This window comes from Candoia aspera, chromosome 9 (assembly GCF_035149785.1).
Source record: "Candoia aspera isolate rCanAsp1 chromosome 9, rCanAsp1.hap2, whole genome shotgun sequence".
In the NCBI taxonomy this organism is placed as follows: domain Eukaryota; kingdom Metazoa; phylum Chordata; class Lepidosauria; order Squamata; family Boidae; genus Candoia; species Candoia aspera.
The window spans coordinates 13900912-13920984 of record NC_086161.1 but is presented as its reverse complement, the minus strand read 5'-3'; the positions used below and the strand labels follow the sequence as shown (position 1 = coordinate 13920984).

General features: G+C 39.2%; 1 protein-coding gene across 1 annotated transcript in view; it reads right to left on the bottom strand.

Moving 5' to 3' along the window:
- Nucleotides 1-5372: 5372 nt before the first annotated feature.
- UNC5D (unc-5 netrin receptor D) overlaps nucleotides 5373-20073 on the bottom strand; it is a 318482-nt gene continuing 303781 nt past the window's right edge. Inside the window, exons 15-17 of the mRNA XM_063311165.1 lie at nucleotides 18134-18298; nucleotides 14861-15039; nucleotides 5373-5832 (exon numbers count right to left, since the gene is read on the bottom strand). Coding sequence (XP_063167235.1) covers nucleotides 5628-5832; nucleotides 14861-15039; nucleotides 18134-18298 — 549 coding nt within the window. The 3' untranslated portion in view covers nucleotides 5373-5627. The remainder of the gene's footprint in view (nucleotides 5833-14860; nucleotides 15040-18133; nucleotides 18299-20073) is intronic.

Here is a 20073-nt window from a genome sequence, read left to right as displayed (position 1 = left end):
AGTTGATTCATAGGCAAACAGACAAAATGCAGCACCCCTGTCATTTTCAACATTAAAATAAGCTAAAGCTCCCACCTTTTTGCAAAAGAAACCTTTTAGAAAATAAAACAGATTTTGATAGTATTTGATAAAGCTTTCCCCCTGCTAGTGTTTCTGCCTCCTCTTGGCTTATAGTAATACTAAAACCTGAAACTGGGGGAAAAAAATTTAAAAATCCTGTTCTGCCACCAAAAGAACATTGCATTTTTGCCAGACCAGAACATTGTAAAGTTAATTTAGAGACTCTGACAATTCTGCTGTTGCAGTCTTGCTTGTCTAGATTAAAATCCTATAAATTGCGAAGACTTGAGGCCAACCTGGTGCCCTTAAATGCAAATATCACTTATCAATATAAGAAGCCTGTAAAGGAAGCGTATGCTATATACACCTGTCAAAACTTTATAGGGTGTGGCACTTTTTTTTGTAAAAAAAAAAAAAAAATACATTATATTAAAAGGCAGAAAAGCACATTTTAATAAGGAAAAAGCTAGTGTTTTCTAGCCTCCTAGGGTGCTTAGAATTTCTCAGTGACCTATTAACCATAAATCAAGAAAACTGGCAATTCCATTTAGTATAAATGCTTTGTGCAGTACTTATAGAATCTTACCAATGCCTTTTGATAAGAAAGTTTGGGAGTGTGAAGTGGAGTTGCAAGTAGAGTTGCAGTTTGAAAAGATTTTTATAGTCATAAATGGGGAGAAAAGGTGGAACAACCGGTGGAGCACTTTCCTTGCCTTTGGGCAATTTTTTTTTTCTATTTAATTAATATCTACCATATAGGGGTGAAATAAAACCTGGGATTATTGGAGTATAATAATCTTCATTTCTAAAACCATGAGTATTTTCTCAAAAGCAGTGCATTTTTTTATGTACTCAAAGGTGCATTTTTTAATACTAATGTCTCCTGTTTTTATCTAAGCATTGTTATGGCAGTAATAAGGCCTTATGAGATTAAGTCTTCGTAGTTATCTCAGTTAAGCCACAACTGGTTCTGATGATCATTCACAACTCTCAGAGCCAGCTTTGGTGCATCCCTATTGGCCAAACAGAGATGCTTTATGTGCCACCACCACCACTCCCTCCTGCTACTGGCTTGACCTGTAGCTGGGCATCCAGCTGGACCTCTCCTCTCTGTTGGTCCTGGAGCCAGGCTGTTCCAGAGGCCAATACGAATGGTCCCTGAGGAAGAAGCACAGCAAGATCATCACCCCTGCCCCACGTCACCTGGCATCAGGGTTCAACCTGTGTGACCCATCAGGAGAACCAGGCAGAGGGGCCTTCCTCTGAAAGAGATTGTAATGGAATGTGGGAAAGACCTTCGGAGAAGGTAAGAAATGCTGCAAAGAGACGCTGTCAAGGGAATGGTCAGATAAGAGACAGCATAGCCCCGAGGTGGATAGAGGGTGGAGGTTCAGAAGAGACTCTCCCTAGTTTCTTGGGCTGTACGGGAGATGTGGAGGGGGGTTGGGAATTGTATTTTCAGACTTGCAAGATTCTGTCAATGTAGCTTTACAATAAAGTGGAATTAGCTCATCTGGTTGTGATTCCTATCTGGTTTAGCCGGCGAGGCTGACATACACAGCTTCACTTCGGTTTGTCAGTTTAACTGACTCTTGTAAACCAGACTGAAGTGGCCAGATAACATCATTGGTAGAGGGACCTAATTTGTCTTTATACATATTTTGACCATATTGGTTGGTCACAGTTCCTTGTGGGTTGTCCATAGATTTGCTAGAGGACATGACCTTTTGTTTTGCACGCAGCATCCTAGGCCAACTGGAAGTCCCTTTCAGAGAGGAGCAGTTCCAAAGTTGTCCTGAAGAACTGCTCTGGATCAGTGCCAAATATATGGATGGCAGAGAAGCATGTTCCAGATATGCTGAAAATAGGTGAAGGGTTTTAGGACAACGGAACTCTCCTTGCTGGTTATAGCTGTTAGAAACCTGTACACATTTCAAGCACATTTTGTACTTTAGTATATATTGAATTTCCTTAATGTAATTTATATTATATTGCAAATATACTCTCTTCTTAATATGCACATTTGTATGCATTGTGCATGCTTTATTATTTTTTTTTCCCAAGCTAATTTCCCTAATATGTATCTTTCTGACACCTTTGTCCCTCTACCCTATAAAGAAGCTGCTGGAGAAAGAACATGGAATTCTTAAGAAATATCAGAAATGATTACTGACAATTTAATATTTTGTTGGAGATACATGAGGTCTGCAGGATGCTTATCCCTGGCCTAGAAGCTGAACAGCCCAATTCATTTTCCTTTCCTTTATTTCATGAAAGATACAGAAAATCAAGGAGGCTTCGGGCTTTCCTAATGCATTTAGGACTGGAATGGACACAAAGTGTAAATTGAAAGACATGGGAGCTTAAGAAACTTTAATAGCTTAAACAGTAAATATAGAGGTGGCAGGAGTTATAGCAAAATGAATATTAGTGAGCTTAGACTGCACAAGTGTAAAAATACAAATCAATATAACATTACCAGTATGCCAAGAGAGTACTAATATTTTCTATCTGATGGATGCAGCTGTATGAAAGTTGGTTCATTTTAGCCCAAGGATCCATCAATGGCCACCTTATTTCTTGGAGATGCTCATCAGCAAGTCTGATGTGATAAGATTATTTAGCAAGACTGGGGAGAAACAGGTTCAAATCTCCATTTAACCAGGAACTGCATTAGACACTTCTTTCTACAGCTTATTTTACAGGCTTCTGTGGATATAATGATTGGGGAGAAAACCACAGACACCATGCTAAGTTTAAAATAATAATAATAATAACAACAACAACAACTACAACTACAACAACAGGAAAATCAGACATCTAATTTGAGAAATAGAAGACGGGTACACTCCTATTACTGATTTTCAAACGGTTAGAAGTATAAGGGGAAAAAAGATGATTTATCAGAATTGGCCTGTCATAATTCTCAAAAGCAAAGAAAGGGGTCATCTTTTCTGAAAAACAAAATAAAATAGTCTTCCTTATAATGGTACAATGGTTTGGAACTATGGTTTAGAATATACTCACTGCAATCAGCAGGGCAACTACTGTACCTCACTTATGACTAAAAGCTTATTGACTTCAACAGATCTAAGTGTCATAAACCTGGATCTAACACAATATGCACAGAGGATTTGGATAGGACCAAAGTGTTTGATTTTGTACTGGACAGGTATTATAAGTTTAACAGTTATTTAAAGTACTTTTAAAAAACTATCTAGGGCCTTTTTGATTTTCTACACCAACAAAGAATGAGCTAGATCAGTGTCTTTTTGAAAGCATCCCAAATAACCCAACTCTACATCAGGACAGGTTCTTGAGCATGTATTTCAAGAAAATGGAAAGGTAATTATATAAAGTCAAAAATGTGGACCATCTAATCCAGCACTGTCGACACCGACTGATTGTAAAATGTTCTCTGGAATCTTAGTGAATTTCGCCATCCCAATCTGGAGATGATTGGGATTGAACTCCTGAAATGAAATTTATATAATCTACTGTACTTGCTCTTTCTTAAAAGATCCAAAACTCATCGGCTTCAGTTATAGTTGACCCATTTCTTCTACAAAGCAGCCTTTTTCTCCTTCCTTGCTCCCCAGGAGCAGCAACCAAAGTTTTAAGTAAGAAGTGTGAGTTTCATAAAGTATAAAATTTTGTGTTTAGGACCTCCCCCCATACATTATTTTAAAGGCACCCATTCTCACTGTACATAGTAAAAACTACTTCAGATATTAAACCAGTAACCAAATAACCAAACAATGACAGTTTGAAGCAACTCTCTTGGTGCTGCCTCCTATTCTCAAAAACATGAATAACAAAACATCACCCTTTGAGTGTGTAATAGCACCAGATGACGATTTTGGTCAGGGCAATGATATAGTGAGTAAGGGCTGCATATAATTTTGACCACCACTGTTCAAATAAAATCAGGGATATCCCCATCTTTATAGCAAAAGCTTTTAGAATGAGGAGAGAGAGAGGGAGGGAGGGAGGGAGGGAGGGAGGGGCAGGTTTATTCTCCTGCATTTTTTATACTAGTTCTCATTCATGTGAGGAAAGAAAATTTGCTTGAGATAACCTGTTCAATGGAGAAGAGAATTTCAGAAAAATTCTCACAGGTGGAATATGGAGTTCTTGCACTTCTTCTTGCACTTCTGAGGTCACCAAAGGCTATACCCTTTATTGTACAATAATCTCTTTAGAGGTCTGCAGCTTCCCTGGCTTTCCATACTTTATTTATTTATGAGATATATAAGGCCACCCAACTCAAGCAGCATACCAAAAAAAAAAAAACTCTCAAGGAAAAACCACAGAAAGAAACTCCTACCATGGGTCTTTTTCAGGGGAGAAAACGTGGGCACCCAGGGAGGCTGGCTGTAGAGATGTGCAATAGCCATTCATCCCATCTGTAGAGCCCATCCATTACCTCCTATTATAAAGTCAGCAGAAAAGCACATCAAGACAAATTCTCAGGCCTTTTGAGATTGAAGTGGAACATCAGATGCCTCTTTCACAAGCGAAGAAAAGGTTTAAACTGCTGATTCCCACATAACCTAAACATAAATAAAACTAGATTCCTCATGCCATATTGGTCTCTGTTATTAGTTATGCATTTGGGCAATCATTCTCTTTCAATGTAATCACCAGTAGCATTTTTCAGAGTTCTGGTCAAGTAGCCTCTCAGAGGTCTCAGTTAGAATGAATGCATCCAGTAAATAGAGACAATGTCCCAGTTTTTCTCAAGTTAGGAAAGGAGAACAACTGCTCTTTCTTCTCTATCCATCTGAGATCTTTTTTGTAAAAAAAGAAAAAAAAATGTATAAGTTCACAACCTATACCCCCTAAAATGGACAGTATTTCTAAAGAAAATTATGCAACCAGCACTTTCCCCCAAAGGGATAAAAAAGAGAAAACCTTCAGAAATCTGCTTGAAAATATATCGCAGGAAACATTTTGCTTAGCTCTAAGTCCCCAACACTACTCCAAAATTTAGCAATATATTGATTTCTGTGCATACTATCCACTTGGTGCCAGCAGTGCCCTCAATTCCTTGCCCCAGTATGAGCATATTCATCAGGGGGAACCCATGCTGCCTATTTTGAGTTACAAACTAACCCTGTAATTTGTTTAAACAAACAAACAAAAAACAAACAACTCAACCACCCCCCTCCACACACATACACACTCACAAAGAGAATTTCAAGCATCTGCAATAATTTTCATATTTTCTTTTCTTGGTTGAAGTATTGTGTATTCATACACACTTTGTGTCTCAATGATTGTTATCACACAAGCATAAAAATTAACTTTTGGTGTGTGGGGTGGGTGGGGGGAATTCCCCCTTTTTGTCCAGCATAGAGAAGTCTCTGTGTTATTGTTGTGGTTTACCAACTTCTTCTGTTCCTCCAAATGGGACCTGGCTTGAGGGCAGAAGAAGGTGGCGCACTGAGAGAAAGTTGAGAGGTGCAAATGCATGTGATGAAATCAGGACATGTGGCTTCTTCCCTGCTAAGAGGAACTCCATCAAGTGCAAGCTAGTTCTTGACTCTCTGAAAGAAAAGTGATGGCTAAAGTCCATTTTGTCTGCTGTAGCTGAAGTTGGATTCCTCAATCTGAGTTTCTGTAAGGTTAGAGATTTGGGGCTGTGTCCTTCCTATCTCTTCCAGAGCACAGGCTAGAGAGTCTAAGTCACCGTCGTGCTGGTGTCTGGCTTCCCATAAGTCCAAAATGACAGCAGAGGGGCTGTGGTGTGTAGCAAAGTAAGACAAATTCCTAAACAAGGAGAGAAGGTGAAAAAGGGGGTTAGAGTAATAAGTATGGTCTGTCAACAGCACACGAAGAGAGGCAAAATGAAAACTGCACTCCTATAGGGAGAGATTCTGACTAAGTTTGGCACTGGTTCCAAATGGCCACTTTTCCTCTAATAGTGCACCATTCTAACTTGGATCAACCCCCAATTTTTTATTAGTCCAGCTCAGTGCTAGTTCATCTTCTGTTCTTCCCATCTGTTAATCAATCCTGAACTTTGCAACCATTATTTTTTGTTGGACAGACTGAACCATAAGGTGGGGTGGGGTGGGGTGGGGAGGCTCACAAACAAACCTACCTCTTGCATGTATTCTCAAGAGAATGGTTTCCTCAGAGGAATGTGACCATTTCTCTTTTCATAAACAAGTGTTCTTATTTTTGTATATGTTTGTATATAAATGGTAATGGCCTCCATTCAACCATCAAGATTCTTCCTAAATGTTCTGGTTGAACCCTCTCAAAATTTGTCAAGGGTTTTTCATGTATTTGACAGGAATGCTTCCAATGTCCCATGGCTTCTGAGATAAGCAAGTAGGGACTTTTCTGTATGCCATACTCGCTGACTGAACATTGCATGAAGGTATACCCAGTCTGCACTGTTGGGAAAATGTAAGATGATACTGAAGCAAAGGGGTGGAGTACTGGAAGCTGGGATGCAACATCTGAAAGCCTGATGGTGTTTTACCCCTGCTTTAAAACCACAGCATTTATTGCTTCCAGCTCCCCTACCTTCTATGTTTTGTCATTCTTTTGTTCATGGTCTTTCTGAATAGGGAACAACTTGACTCATCAAAGCCCACTTTCTTTATGAAGATTAAAGCTGCAGGGTTACATTGGGATGGTTGTGCATAATCCCTACTATATGGGTAGCAACACTTTCTGGAGAAGACTACATTGTGGTCATGTCTCCTTCCCAGAGGCCCTTCATTGCTCACTATGGGAATATAATGTTGGGTTGGCCATTAGGTTACATTTAACTTAGTTAGAAACATACTAATATTTTAGTAATAGAGACAGGAACATTTTTTGCCTTCCTAGGAACAATGTGTAAAGGTGAATAACCTGTGGCTCTCAGACAATCCAAAGATCTTCACTCTGAAACTCAGCTGCAAAATTACTGATCTTCAGGGGAGCAGGATTATTTTGCCCTCTAAAATAGTGCAATATAAGTACATTAAGTTTCTGCAAGACTTAACAGGCATTTAGTGCTTTATATCCATCAGCCCTTTAAGAAAAGAGAAAGTACACAATTTTCCAACCTCATGGACCTGATGGGACCATATAACCTTGTACTCCTTGGGAGACCAAAATAATAATTTAAAAAGTGCGCCTCTGAAAGAAAGGTGTGCTTTCCTGCTACAACAATGCATTGGCATTGACTCTGCTTTTTTCTATTGCCTTTTGTCATTAAAAAAAAAACAGCTAAAATGTAAAATGTGTGCACATAAATTATGGAAATATTCAGCAAGACATTTGTTTGCAATGGATGTGGTGGAGCAAACTAGTTTCTGCATGCACATTATTCTCAGACTGCCTCTTTACAAATTAACTTGTGTTACTTCCCTTGGGAACAATGATCCAAGCAAGGCTATGGAACAAGTATGTATTTGCATAACTGCAAATTTGCATACATACAAGCCACCAAATGTGCATACAGTACATAATCCATGCATGTACAGTTGGAGGAGTTACACTTTTGCTGCCACCTTTGTTGAAGGATAACTATTCAGAGATCTCTTGGATTCCCCTAAGGGACAGTTCATACCCTGATGATTGAGATTCTTTAAACTGGTGCTTTGTTTTGATGAGTGTGCAAGTACACATATCTTGGAAGCTGCTTTTTTGAAAAAAAAAATGCCATTACATTTAAGAATGAAGAGACAAGAGTGCATTATAATTCCTCTAATAACACTAGCCAATATTTGGTGGCTGCTGCTTCCAAAGAGATGGTTTAGCTTCCTCTAGACTGCTTACCAAAGCTAGAAAGAGACCCACCACAGAGAATGTTATTTGTCTTCTCCAGCATGGCTTGCCTCAAACTCTTAGTAAAAGATGACAGACAAGGCAAGAGACGCATTCTCCAATATGGCTCACAAAAAGCTTTGGCAAGCCATGCTGCAGAACAGATCTCTTTACTTCTCCACTATGCTCTTGGCAAAGCCCAAAGAGGCTTTTGCCCAGGCACAGGGCCTGCCCAGAAACTGCCTTTAGCTTTGGCAGGTGGCAGATAGGAGATAGAGAGACACTTCAAGCCAGTAAAAAAGCATGTCACATTGCCCTTTTCTTGTCAATGTAAGTCACACCTAACATATGTGAATCTGCAGATGTGAATCTAGTGTCCAGGTTCCACAGCTTGATGTCAGCCTAGCTATGAGACCAGATGAAATGAAGAAGTCACTCTGGCTTGTGGGTCATGAATGGGGTTCAGACCCCAACTACTGCCTTCCTGACCCACTTCAGCATGCTACCTAAGATGTTGCTTCAGTCCATTGCCCTCTAAGTCTTACTTTAAGAGACCTCAGCAGACCACAGTGGGAGCTGGCAGTGATTTTTACTTGAACAGTTCACAGTGGCTCACAGCTGGGCACCTCCAGATGCATGGGGACTAAGATTGGAAGATTTTCTCATACCATCTCTGGTCTTCACAGAGGGATATGCAGAAGATAAGAAGATGACTGGCCAGAGAGTGACTGGAAGAACTATTCCCATCACTGGGAAAGAGGTAGATCCTCCTGCCTCAATAACAGATCATCTAGGATATTCCAAAACTCATTATATGATAGAATTTGCATATTATCTGAAGCATTGAAGAGTTTAATAGAGACAGTTTACTTATCAGCTCTGACTCACACCATGGCATCATGAGATTTAAGTGAGCATGCATAAATAAACCAGAAGTTATATTGCTTTGGCAGTCATCCTTGTTTATGAGAACAGCGGTGTGAGCTAAGTAATCCAGACCAGTATCTTTCTACACTGATGTTTTAGGAACTTGGCCAAAAGGCATGGACTGACCATGGTGGAATTGTCCTGCTTTATAAGCATTATGAGGTTGACTTGGAGACAAATTGCAAGAATGAAACTTGGTCAGTTACACTACAGAAAGTAAATAAACACCACTCAGATTAGTCAGTTCCTTTAGCTGGTATCCAAGAATGAATGGAATACTCTCAAAGAAGAACTGAGGCACACTTCAGACTACGGGCAGAGGAAGCATTGTTTGGTACAAATGTTTATAACTATCCAGTTACCTCTCCCAGTCCTATAGATGTGAACTGGAATGTACTTGTGCACTAAAAGTGACAATTTTCACAATGCTGGGACATGGCTTGCCACTAAAAAAAAATGCAAGCAAATATATGTGTAGTAGGGGAAATCTGCAGAAAGTGTTCATGATAGGAAGCATATATTCAAAAATGTGTATATTAGCAGGAGTAAACATAAACATATGTCCACATTTTCAAGACACTATTTTTTTTTTTACTTTGTTTTGTTGATTCCATAAACTAACAGGAAAATGGACAGAAATGAACTTGCAGTAGGGAAAATTAAGAAACTGAAGAAAATCAAAATGGATAAATATGCCCATCCTAGATATTCAATCAATTGGTTTATTGCCAATTCTTTTGCCAATTCTTCATTATCTCCATTTAGGATGCTGTGTTTATATGTGGTTTCTCATCCACAGTAAAGAGGGTCAGAATAATACTGACTTGGATTACAGATGAGATTAGAATATTCAATATTATTTAAATTCCTGAATTCGCTATTAAAGCTGCCACTGTTGCTGTTGGCATTGCTCATTTTTGAATTGTTCAGCACAGGTTGAAACCTAGTTGAGTTTGTGTGCCTTTCTTCTGAGTGAGAGGGGAAAAAATGTATGTGCATGGAGGCATCTGTATGTTTTACCTTTTTGCCCCACTTATGCATTCTATTGTTATATATAAATATACAACTGTAATAGGTATAACTAAATTAGAGTGGATTAAAAGCTTGATAAGCAACAATAACAATAGGCATAATGGCTGGGGTCTTGATTTTTTTCCCAGTGCTGGTGAAAACACTTCCTGCACAAAGGAAATACTCCCTGCACAAAGTTCTAATCATAGGACATCTGGCAGGAGAAGTGGAGTTTGGCAGGCAGAAAATGGATTTCCCATTCCTCTTGCAATCCCTTCCTATGCCAGAAAGCTGTGGTTGGGGGAGAATTGGCAATATGAGGAATGTATAAGAGGAAATGGGTCAGATCAGAAGCTATGCTCTTTCAACATACGATTGAACATGTTTGATGTCATTTTTAAAGAACATATGATCAGGCAGAAATAGAAAAGAAAGTGATATACATAGTCTAAAATGAAGGCTTTGGATATTTTCCAAAGCTGTGTATCAATATCAGCATAGGTACAAAGGACACAACAGGAATCATATTTCTCAGAGATAAAGAGAAGCTGGGATAATGTTCTTTCTGGACATGGTTGAGATTGGAACTATAGATTGTGTTGCATGAGATGCAAAGACTAATGACTTCTGATAAGCAGTGGAGAGACACATAACCCTTCCTGATTTTTATTCCTATCCTTTTTTTTTCCCTTACCGTAGCATGATCTTGTTTCCCCTAAGGAAACAAATATGGATAGATAACACTATCTGCCAGTTTTCTCATCTTGCCAACTGTAAGTTCTGCTTGGCTCTACAAATACAAAAAAAAGTATTACAAATTCTGTACTATAAATCCAGAAAAGGTTCACATGAATATCTGTATACCTTTTCATGCACACTCTCTTAATGTACACATTTTTGTGCTTACACTTTTGTATCTATGTTTTCCAAATGTGTGTATTTTAATCCTTTGCTAACATTACATCATTTTGAAAAGGGAGGATTGGGTATGCACACATGTCCAGCAGGTTTGAAATTAGTATGTAATTTAATCTAAAAATTGGGATAGACTAAAATTCTTATCCATTCCTAACATACCCAGATAAGATCCAAGAAATTAGCCACAGAGCCATCAGGTGAAAGATGAGTATCAGCTGATCTTCATGGCTTCTTTAGTTCTTCATTCATTGCTATGGTTCCAAATATGTCAATTTTGCAAACTATTTATATCAACAATGCAAAAGCAACAACAATAACAATCCCTTTCTGGTCCTGTAATTAATAACACACTATGAACGAATTAATAATACACTATAAATGTATGTAGCAATTAAAATATCCCAAGAAAATATGAAGTCTAGCAGCTGAGGCCTCCTACCCATTTGTTTCAAATACCACATCTCCTGGTTTGCATGCAAGGCAATCAGGCTGCAGATTGTGGAGTCATTCCAAACATTTAGAAAACATCCAGATCCAATTTGCCTCTAGACCCCCAATCCTTTATCCCCATATACAGTTACTGCTGCAGTTAATTCTTCAGATTCCAAAGGCCTTTCTGTTCCAAACAGCCATGCTGACAAATGCCCAAATTAGGAGTTTGGAACAATAGTCATTATTTTAAAAGATACTGTACAAAATTTGGACTTTATAGTAATGGGGATTGCTGGAGGAAGAAGAAGTAAAGGAGCTCTCATTCAACCTGACCCTTCCCAGTCCAACTGTTTTAAAGGTTAAGTTCTTGAGCATCAACACATTTTTTTAAACCCATTCTTTAATTTCGTCTGAGTTGTTTTTTGTTGGTGCTTTTTGTTTGGCTTCAGGAAAGACTTTCTGTTAAAAAAACAAGCCTGGGTAATGAGTGCAGACCAAATGGGGTGGACATGGGTTGCTGTAAGATAAAAGTAACTCCAAAGGTTTCCTTCATGCAAACATATTCTCCAAATATCTTAATAAGAATGTCGTATATTTGGTACTTAGTACTAAGAACTATGTTTGGTGACTGCCAGCTTGGTGTAGTGGTGAAGGCACCAGGCTAGAAACCAGGAGACTGTGAGTTCTAGTCCCATCTTAGGCACAAAGCCAGCTGGGTGACCTTGGGCCAGTCGCTCTCTCTCAGCCTAGGAAGAAGAAGGTAAGGGCAAACCATTTCTATTGCCAAGAAAACTGCAGGGACTTGCTGCCAGGAGTCAAGACTGATTCAAAGGCACACACACATACTGATTACTAAGAGCCAGTTGGATCAATAGACCATCAGGAAACACCTGGTTTGGTCCTCTTAAAAAGCTGGTAATATCCTGAATGGCTATTTTACAGATAGAGCATTTTAGTGAGGAAATAAAGATATAGTGCTGGATATCCCACTTCTCCCACTGATCCTGATATTCCAAGACCTTGAGAATAAGTGGACAGGTTTTCTTGGGGAGGGTGGGGGACTGTCACTGCTGCCCGACACTTAATAGGCTGGGTTTCCACATTTGGTTAAGTCCAAATGTGGTTTTGTTTGCTTTGTTTTAACCTATTGTTTAACTTCCACCATTGTTCTGCTCCTGCCCTTGACCACATGATTGTGCAAGGTAATACTGATGGATACTTTGTTAATGATGTAAATTGTTATTTATTATTATTCTTATGATTTAGATGGCTGTGGACAGCTAGTTTCACATAAACAAACATTTATATGCATTTTACCCCAACAACACTGTGAAATGATTTGAGTTAAGAGTGGATGACTAGTCCAAAGTCACTTGATTAACTCCATAATAGCGTAGGGTTTTCAACTTGGGTGTCCTTGGTTTAAATCCAGTACCCCAATCCACTGCACTACACTGGCTTTATTTAGACAGGAGTGGAGAAAAACCACCTGTTCTTAGAATCTGTGAGATGATTTGGTGCTGGGTTACCTGCAAGAGTGCATCTCTCCACTGGATGCAGTTCAACCACTGTGAGTGTGCTGAGAGAGGCAACTAGTTGTCCCTCATTTCCAGGAGGTCAGGTGGGCTGAAGTCTAGCAGTGTTGTTTCTCCATAATGGGACCAGCTCTCTGGAATGGCCTCATGATGGAGGTTTGATTGGCTCCAATGCTATCCACCTCCTGGAAGAAGTTGAAAATGGACCTTTTCCAGAGAGCATTTGGGGCTCGATGCCAGATATCTCTTTTTGGTGGGGCAGGTAGGTTCAAAGGACTGTATTGTTTATTTATTATAATGTCTTGCTTGTTTGGTGAGCCACCAAGAGTCTCTATTTATGATTGTGTTAGGATCTAAATTGATAGGTGATTGATGGGCAGACAGACAGATGATAGACAGATGATTAATAGACAGATAGATGATAGTTGATAGATAGATAGATAGATAGATAGATAGATAGATAGATAGATAGATAGATAGAGAATACCTCACTAAGGGTTCTACCACTGACCAACATCCTTGCCCTGATGCTATACCCCATTCTGACCTAGAGGGAGAGCACCAGTCAGAAAGCAAACAGAAATGGTGACATTTTCTCTTCTAAATTTTCTCTTGGGGACTGCACCCAGATTGTAGAAGGAAAGAGGGGATCTCTAGGCTTCTTCCTAGAAAGGAGACCAACATTTCTGCATTAATGTTCTTACTGTTTGCCTTCTTTATCCATTATTTTTAGGAATCCTTGAGTCTCAATGAAAGATCTCAACCAGGATCTCTTTCACTACAAATCATTCCACTGCTATTTGGCTAAAAGTCATTTTGGCTATAGCAGAGTAATCTTTACTGAAATCAGAACTGTTACAGGTATCAGTGCCTGTAGACAGATGTTGTGTTCCCACAACACAGTTAACTGGTGTATTACTTACTACATTTGCCCCTCATATAGCTAAGAGCTGCATTTGCCTGTGGTGAAAAGCTTGGTTAGCTTTAACTTTGGCTATTTACAATCAATAGAGTTGTGTTTGAACAAAGCTTGTTTGGCTAGTTTTTGCTTCAATGTGTTGTACAAACACAGAAAATAAGTTAGTTCAGTAAGTGTGTTGTATGAAGGCAGCCAAAGAGAAATGGAAATATCCCTCTATGCTTTTTTATAGCTTTTTTTGTTTACAAATATTCAGCGCAATGGGAAGGATTAGATTTAGATTAAAAAAAGGGACAGAAGTCACCAGAAGGTTTTTATATCCTCCAATATCCTCCTTGCTAGCCCCTTGGGGGTTTCCCAAAGTCAGGATTTCCTCCCCTGGAGAAGCCCAGTTCTGGAAGCTAGTTGGGAGGCAGAAAAGTGGCATCTGGTATTAGTTTTCTGCATTTGAGAATTAATCTCAGAGAGGAAATTCAGCCAATCTTACAAATGCTAGAACATTGTTGCAAGGGTACAGGACTGCAAACTAAGTAAGTTACTTAATTAAAGTATTAACACAGCTCTTTTCAGAATGTGTTATTTTACACATTTGTTTGCAGTAGTAAACCAGGCAATAGATTAAGGCAAGTATACTAAAAACAGGAAATAACTTCAACTCAATTGAACTAGCAGAGGCAGCTTAAAAGAGAATCCAAGCATTTCATCAAGTAGCCTAAGTGGTTTGATGGAACAACCAAAAAAAAAAAAAAGGGGGGGGGGTCTCTGCTAAAACAAAATAAAAGAAAACAAAGTAAAATAAAATGCCAATGATAAAGCTAGTGCATTTCCAGGGATTCAGTGCATCTTAGGAGCTATACTCATGTGGTTCTGCTGCTGGTGAAAGCTAGCTTTGAATTCATGAAAGACCACGCACTTAGTAGAAACCCAATAGGAAACCAGATTCATAAAAATGAAGGAATTACAAATCCATACTTTTGTTTTCTGGAATAATGATAGTGGTACAGTCTTAATATACTGGTTTGAATTGCTGATTGAATATATATGAAAGAAGGGATTTGGGAACCCTGAATACTGCCACTAGTTCAGGGATGTATGTAATGGGATGAAAAAAGTCAACATGGCAATCAAAATAATGCAATCAAAGCTCCACCCTTTTTTAAAAAAAGGGGTGGGGCTTTCATTCCATGGGTGTGGGCACCATGTTGATTATTTTTAACCCCCTTCCTTCGAATGTCCTGGCACTACTTCAAATGTTAATTGGTGGCCTTTCACAATCACTTTGGCTTACCTGTTGATGCTGTTTTTTTGTGCTAACATCTGCCAGTCTTTGCCTTTGGCACTGGGAGTGTCAAAAGTTGCACATATTCTCTGTCTGATAGAGTAGGGTATCTTAAAGGCTTGTGGGCCCATCTGAACAGGAAAGTTGTTGTCATCATGTGAAAAAAAAGTGATTGTTTCTCTTTCATTCTGCATGGAAAATAATAATAATGGGTTAAAGCAGGCTCTGTTCTCTCCCAAACCAACTTGATTAATTTACCAGAATCCGTTCTGTATCCAAACCACTGTTTGCCTGAAGCAGGAGTGGGAATCTGGGGCCCTTTAGATGTTGATCTATATGAGCTGATATATTTATGATTTGGCAGGTATTCAGTTTGATTCCCAGGTGATCCAATGCAATCATCCTTTCAAACTGAATCATGGCATTGATTTGCTGGCCAAGCCCACTCCCTCTCATCCAAATTATCACCTCAAAGCAAATCAACATGTTAAATCAATCTGGCAAGTAGAATCAGATCAAGAACGATCCTGACATCCCTACCAGCTAGCACGGCCAGTTGTGAAGGAAGCTGAAAATGACAGTTTAGCAAATTCTGAAGGTCTGCTGAAGGTCTGTTCCACTCACTCCCGGATATAAAGAAACATGCAGCGTCATCTCATTAAACAATGAACATGGAGCAACATCTTATTTCTGAAGACTGTTGAGAGAAAATGTGACATTTATTGCACTGGACAGAGCTTTGTGGGTTACCTTGCATGGCTGGGTGCTAAGAAGTAGAATATCAAGCAAACCAGATTCAGATACTAATTTCCCAGAATGTGTCTCGGCAAATGAAAATGGCCTATCCCTTCTTTTCACTGTGCAAAGAAGAGTGCAGTTGGTTGCCTTCTGTTATATTTTTGAAGGAAAACCAATACAGGCAACCAGGATTGGTCCTAGTTGGCTTTCTAGGTGGGTGGCCCTAGGCCTGCACTCTTGGTTGCATTGATGGATGAAAAAAACAAAAACAAAACCATGGCATGTGTTCAGTTCTACCTATCTCAGTTGCTTTAGCCTGCTAGATTACATCCATTTTCAGTCATTTTAAAATTGCTGATAAAATGTTATTGTTTCAAACATCCAGATGTAGGCTCATTTGGAAGTCACTAGAGCAAAGGGGAGGGTAGAGATATTTTCAGCAAGCAAATGTGCATTATTTTGCCTTCAGCTCTTTTCTCTCCTAGTATTACTGATCTATTTCACTGATAATAGCCTTGGACCAAAATTATAGTCCTGATTTAAATGAACACATGGGATATGTTGGGACCTCTGTGTCAATGATATCAGGCATCTGATATACAGTTGCTTGGTTTCTCCTCTATACTAGCAACCCATCCCACTAGTTCTGCTTCCTAGTTCATGGCTAACCCCAGCCTGCTGCCTGAGACTTATTCCTGACATTAACCCAAGATTAAGGATCAAGGATCAAGTAGCAGCAAGGGAAACCTTCCATGAGCTGTGGATGATTACAGCACACACTAGCAAGGTTCACACATTGCCCTAAGGTATAATCTGGGTGGGGTTTTTGGGGGGAGGTGGGCTTCTCATGCTATGCCCATCTCCCTCCCAGCCATTAGGGTTTCCAAACCAGGGTTTATGGCTTAACATACTTGGCAAATCAAGCCAATGATGCTTTCTTTTCAGCAAACTCTGGTTTAGTATAATGTACAAACCCAGTAATTATTGGGCTTGATTGACAAACAATTTGACCTAGAACAAAGGAGGTCGCTTTCACTGGAGTTAGATCCTTGCTGCATTTAGCTGAGTATTCTTGACTTACTAACCTTTAGTTTTTCTATCCATACCTTGACTTGACCGGGATTGGCTATGGAATTTTCTTCAAGCAAAACAGACCTGCTAACACAGATTGATGGTCTTATTTTCGAAGGGGATGTGGTATAAAGCAGTTTTCTATGTCTCTAGTTCATTATTTGCCTGTTTACCAGCTTTTTTTTTTTTCATTTTCCCTTGCATTCCCTGAGACCATAAATGTACAGGTCACAAACTGCTGATCCCCCTTCTTCATTTTTCCCACATATCACTTTCTCTCTATGTTCTACAGTATGTATCAGGATGCTTCTCTTTATCTGCAATTTCTTGGTGCTAGTGTATGCTAAATATTTCATGGGAATGTTTCTACAAGTCTTTTCATATAACATTTATGGCTCATCTCAAAAAACAGCAATGCAAAGCAATAGGAAAGCTGTGAATACATCATATTTTCAGATTGTTTTAAATTAAATATGCAACAGATTTGGTACTCTGCTCTTTGAAGATAAGCTTCTGCTACCTGCTTTATCAAACAAGCAAACCAATAAAATGCACTCATGATGATAAATTGAAGGACTGAGTTATTTTCCCCCATATATTCCTGAATTAACTTTGTCCTGTACTTGTCTTTTGAAAATAAGGATTAAATAGGGCTGCCATCTCTGGTCTGCAGACATTCAGAGAACCACTAGATGTCAGAAAATGAATACAGTAAATTCTAATCCTTTGCTACTATCTAGTGGCTTTCTGGATGTTTGCAGCCCAGATATGATAGTCCTAAATTTAAAAAAAAAGTAATATCAATAGTTGTTGTTGGGTTTTTTTAAATGGACAGTGCATACCATTTTGCAACACAGCTTTGTCTAACCTATCTTCAGATATGTCAAATTACTGTTCCCATGCAGAAAGCAAATCTGAGTATGATGAAATTATAATCCAGAACATCTGCCAGACTTGATAAAATGACTCCTCCTTTTGCTTATCTGAGCATATCATTCCATGAACAGCCAAGGACTGGTTAGCTTCTCTTTAGGGGTGGGTGGTGGGCAACAGGGAATAGAACTGTGTGTTTCCTGATTAGGAATTCATATTCCTCTCTTGCCTGTGCCTGTTCTCACATCTGCCTGATTAGTTAGTTTATCAATCAGTTCAGTTCTTCCTTGCTAACAGCTTTCCAAGAATCACACAGTCCTTCATTCATGATAAATGAATGATGAACTAATGATAAATGTTCAACTTTCTTTTCACAGGGGCCTGCAGGGTGTGGTCAAAAATGTCAAGGTGGTGCAATTGAAGCTCCACCTGTTTTTTTTTTTTTTTAATGTGAGTTGCATGGGTGATACACATAAAAACAGGCACTGTTGTGGCTGCCATCTTCTTTGGATATTTTTGACCATACCTGATGGACCCCTTTTGCACAGACAACACATCAAAGGAGGATGAGATATGGGTTGGGGGGGAGGAAGGACTTGCCTCTAGAATTGACGTCTGGATCTGTAGGATCTGTTCATGGCCTTTGACTTGTCTGACACATATTTTGCATGAGAGTTGTGTGGTGGCAGGAGTGTAGCGCTCCAGGGAAAAGGCACAGTGAAGTGGCTGCTTGTTGTTGCACCACACACGAGAGAAAGGAACTTCCTAGAAAAGAAGGGATGGAAGTGGGTTACAAATTGACCAAATAAAAGAACAATGCTAACAATGATAAATGCTTTTTAAAAAGGCTTTGGAATACACATGTTTGCTTCGAAGGAATAAGAGCTCACCTGTGGACAGGGATGACAAGTGGCTAAGTGAGACAAGGTATTAGGAAGCAGCTACATTTTAAGTGAGCTGTGGGTTTTGAATCTTTAAACCATGACACATTTGGTAAGTTAAGAGCATTGCTGGGCACACTTTTACCAAACAGCTGTTGCAGTATACAGTATCTTGAAAAGTCCCTAATTGGTGGACATAATGCAGGGACTGGTTGACAAGCATGGATGATGAGAAAGCAGACTGGGGAAGTCCTTCACAATCTGTCCTCTTAATCCTGCCCTTTCCCAGATGCTCTACACCACCCCAACTTATTTTGCTGCTCTTTTCCAAAGAAGATAGACACATTTTCCAATAAAGTACTGGGCTGCAGCTGCTCGCTATATTTTCCCCCTAAAACTGCTTCAGTGAGCCATATGGATCCCTGAGACATTCTTTGAAACAATGCTGGAGCTAGCCTTTTTCTTCACAGCATGCCAGGTTTCTGTGTTAAAGTCAGTAGGGGCAGGGAGACAGACAGGTATTGACTGGCACATCAAATCACATAGGCACCAAATAACAAATAATGGAAAGATGATAAAAGGTCATGCATAAGAAAGGTCCCATGTCTGATTTTTCAGTAGCTCCAGGTGCCAAACTACCCATCTTCAATCATCACCATCATCATCATCATCATCATCATCATCATCATCATCATCATCCAATCCACCGCAATGAAGTCTTCTTCACTGAACCTTATGGACTATAATCTACCAGTCTGGTTCAGTGTGGGTTGGTAGGTACTGTAGATGTCTTTCATCTTTCCAGTCTATGCTGGGAGACTGGCCTAAAGTCATCCAGCTGACTTCTGTATCTAAGGGAGGAGTGAAATTCAGTCTTTCAGCTCCTAATCCAAAACCTTAATTATTATACTACATTGACTCTCATCCAGCTTCAATACTTGCAGTTAACCAAGTTGGGAGTCATCAACTTGGCTCATCAAGTTGCAAGAAAGAAACAATGAAGAAAGGTGGAGCTTCTTTTATTTTTACGGATCTTTCAATGTTAAAGTCAAACTGCCCTATGCTAAGCTTTACCCTATAAAATCAGCACAATCACTATTTGTCTGGCATGACAGAGGAAGTCTCCGGAAATGTAAACAAAACAAAACAGAACATCAACTAAACAATTGTAGCATACACAGCAAAAGGAAGCAAACAATACGTAACTTATGAGTTTCCTTCCAAACTGCTGGTTCATTAAAACACACCCTCTTCCACAAACACACACAATAGCCCTTAAGTAAAGCACTGTGTTTGGAACCTGTTTTAGTCAGTGAGAGCAAGATACCAACTGTGATAAAGAAAACAATAGAAACAACATTATAAAGCGGAACTGTAATTAGTTTTCTCTTTAAAAATTATCCTTTTTTTGCAGATGGGAGGAAAAGAAGAGAAAAGGGAAAGTCACTGAAGCTGGGGATTACGTTGTCAAAGGAAAATACATGGTACGACTCATGGAAAATACTGAGTAAGGTAAAATCTTTCAGAGTATTTGCTATAAAGTTTGCTTTATTTCTGTTTTAATTTGGGCTATAAGCCCTGTTCTAAGATAAACCTCAAAACTAAGTTGTGAATGATTTGTTCCACTGCAGTTAAAAGTTGCAATCCACTATTTGCAAA